The 2,449-nt window shown below is 36.3% G+C and overlaps 1 protein-coding gene across 5 annotated transcripts in view; it reads left to right on the top strand.

Moving 5' to 3' along the window:
- Positions 1-2,241, top strand: part of gria2b (glutamate receptor, ionotropic, AMPA 2b) — a 47,973-nt gene extending 45,732 nt beyond the window's left edge. For 3 of the 5 annotated variants that reach the window (XR_011684481.1, XM_071457647.1, XM_071457646.1), the window contains one exon: positions 165-300. Coding sequence is in view for 2 of the 5 variants with exons in the window: in XM_071457645.1 (XP_071313746.1) it covers positions 165-329 (165 nt within the window). In the remaining 3 variants the exon portion in view is untranslated. Of the gene's footprint in view, positions 1-164 lie in introns of all 5 variants that reach the window. The other 2 variants (XM_071457645.1, XM_071457643.1) reach the window with 1 other exon arrangement.
- Positions 2,242-2,449: the final 208 nt, after the last annotated feature.

The following is a 2,449-nucleotide window of genomic DNA, read 5'->3' on the forward strand; positions in this document are numbered from 1 at the left end:
TTTATAATCTTTTAAGCGTACTGATGTGGAGATACTCTAAGCTGACATGTTTCCTCCTTGTTTGTGTATGGATCCTTGCGTGTGTGTGTGTGTGTATGAATGTGTTAATGTTTGTGGTGTGCGTTTGTGTCTGCGCGTACACGTGACTTTGTGTGTTTTTCTAGATGACTTTCGGGGATGCCATGAGGAATAAAGCGAGACTTTCCGTCACTGGGAGTACTGGGGAGAATGGTCGGGTGATGACTCCAGAGTTTCCTAAAGCTGTCCACGCTGTCCCTTACGTGAGACCTGACATGGGACTAAACGTCAGCCTGACAGATCTGTCCTGATCAACGAGAAACTTCTGAGTGCCTTACAATGGTTTCAATAGAGCGATTTTCTCTTCTTTTTTTTTCTCCTCCTCCCCTCCCTCCTTCTGTTCTGGCACTTTTTTCTCTCTGTGTGGTGAAAAAGGAAAGGTAGGAGATGGAGTCTTCATTTTGTCTCTCACAAAGACTTGTATTGTTGCTCTCTGTCTCGATTTCGCACCATATAAAACGCCTCCCTCTCTGGGCGAGTCACATCTCGGAATATAAAAGGGAGGCTTCTTTTTTTTCTAAACTGGTGACACCATGCTTTCCTATCAATCTGTCTGGACTGGACTGAGGTTTAAACGAGGGCTTGATTGACGGCAATGGCTGCTTCTGGGAGTCAAGAGTTTCAGTCATCTCTGCTGTGTTTGTGTGAGTGTGTGTTTGTGTGAGTGTGTGTATGTGAAAGAGCATGGGGGTGTGCGCATCAGGGGAAGATGTCGTCAAAAACACACTGTTTCTGTAGCCACCACCGCCAAACAGGATTTTCAAGCACACTTGATACCATCTGCATTAAGATGTGAAATTGTCCTTTTTTCTAAGAAAATCTAAGAAAAAAAGTTTATTGAAAAAAAAATATTTTTATGTATTTTCACAAAATAGCTTTTAAATAAACTTGCTTACATACTGGTTGGATATAAACATCTTAATGTGTGAGTATAAAGAGAAAAAATACTAAACAGCTTCTAGTTCCATATTTTTAAAGCCAAATACATTACATATGGGGGTGAGATGCTGAAATCATGTAATTAATTCCTATTCTAAACTTTCCTGTATATTTTATTCTTTAACATTTGGTGTTGATATGAAATATATGTCAATGCTTGACATTTGGAATCAATCCTTCTATGTTTTTCTTGTTAGAGTTGGTACAACGATTTTTGCTTTATACTTTTGTCTCTCCGTTTGCTTCAGTGCTTTTGCTGTTTGTATTTTTTCTGATGAAGACCAGGGTTGATGTTCTACTTTCAACAGGAAATTAATCTGTTTACATGCCATGAATGCAGAACAAAAAAACAAAAAATAGTATGGTATTATTGCATCACCTTTTGAAGTGACATCAAAAAGAGGCATCAACATCCACATGGTTTACGTGGTGGTTTAAAATGCCAAATAAGTAAGAGTGCCAAATTCTAGTGCCAGTAGATATGAATATAGTCTTAATATAATCAATCACTGTCATCTCAGTGAATGTAAATGATACATTCTGTAACTTTTGTAACTAGCTGTACAGTTGGTGGCAATGACAGTGCTAATACAATAGCCTTTTCGCTTTGTTTTCCAGTCTCCATGTTTTTTTGCATTGATCTGACAATGAAGTAGCACCAGTTGCATGTTGTTGCCGCAAATACTACATGAGTTTCTTTCATTACTGCCAAACATGCGTTTTCATTTTAATGTTGAAGTTGTGAGGTTAACTGTTTGAAGTTGGAAATACAATGTTAGACATATATACAATATAAACATATACATATATTTTATATAAAAAGTTTAAATATGAAAAATTATAGCCCCTTTGCATTAAATTATGAAAGCTACTTTGCTTATTCAGAAAATACAGATTTTTTTTTTTTTCCCCAATTAAACAGATCTACCATAACTTACACAACTTATACTGATGAGCACTTCTAATTATTACATATATTTTATTTTCTGTTTTTTTCCTGGAATTGACCTATAAAGAGCCCTCCACTGCAACAAACAGGGAGGTAAACTATACTGTTGTTATCACTGTTGTTTTTGTAATCAACAATAGAAACATATACAGTAGTTGCTTATCAATTTCATCGCATATTCAGGCTATTCTCACTGACATTTTGTATATGGAATGTGTGCTAACTTGTTTATTTTTTGGGACTCTTTCTAAATAAAAGTGGCTGATCTCTTGTTATCTTTCAGTGTGTGTCATTTATTGAGGATGAATTGTTAACCTTGAGTTAAATTAATGAACATCTTAAGAAGACAGAGAGGTTTACATGAGAAGGAATGTGATTAGTTAGTCTGTCTCTCAGGAGAACCAGAGTCTTACAAGTAGAACAAGAGTCTTACAACACTCAAGAGCTGGTATTAGGATGGTAAGACAGGCTGGTACAGATGCT

The sequence above is a fragment of the Trachinotus anak genome, unplaced genomic scaffold (assembly GCF_046630095.1).
Source record: "Trachinotus anak isolate AG129_WGS33_773 ecotype Australia unplaced genomic scaffold, CSIRO_AGI_Tana_v1 ptg000021l, whole genome shotgun sequence".
NCBI lineage: Eukaryota > Metazoa > Chordata > Actinopteri > Carangiformes > Carangidae > Trachinotus > Trachinotus anak.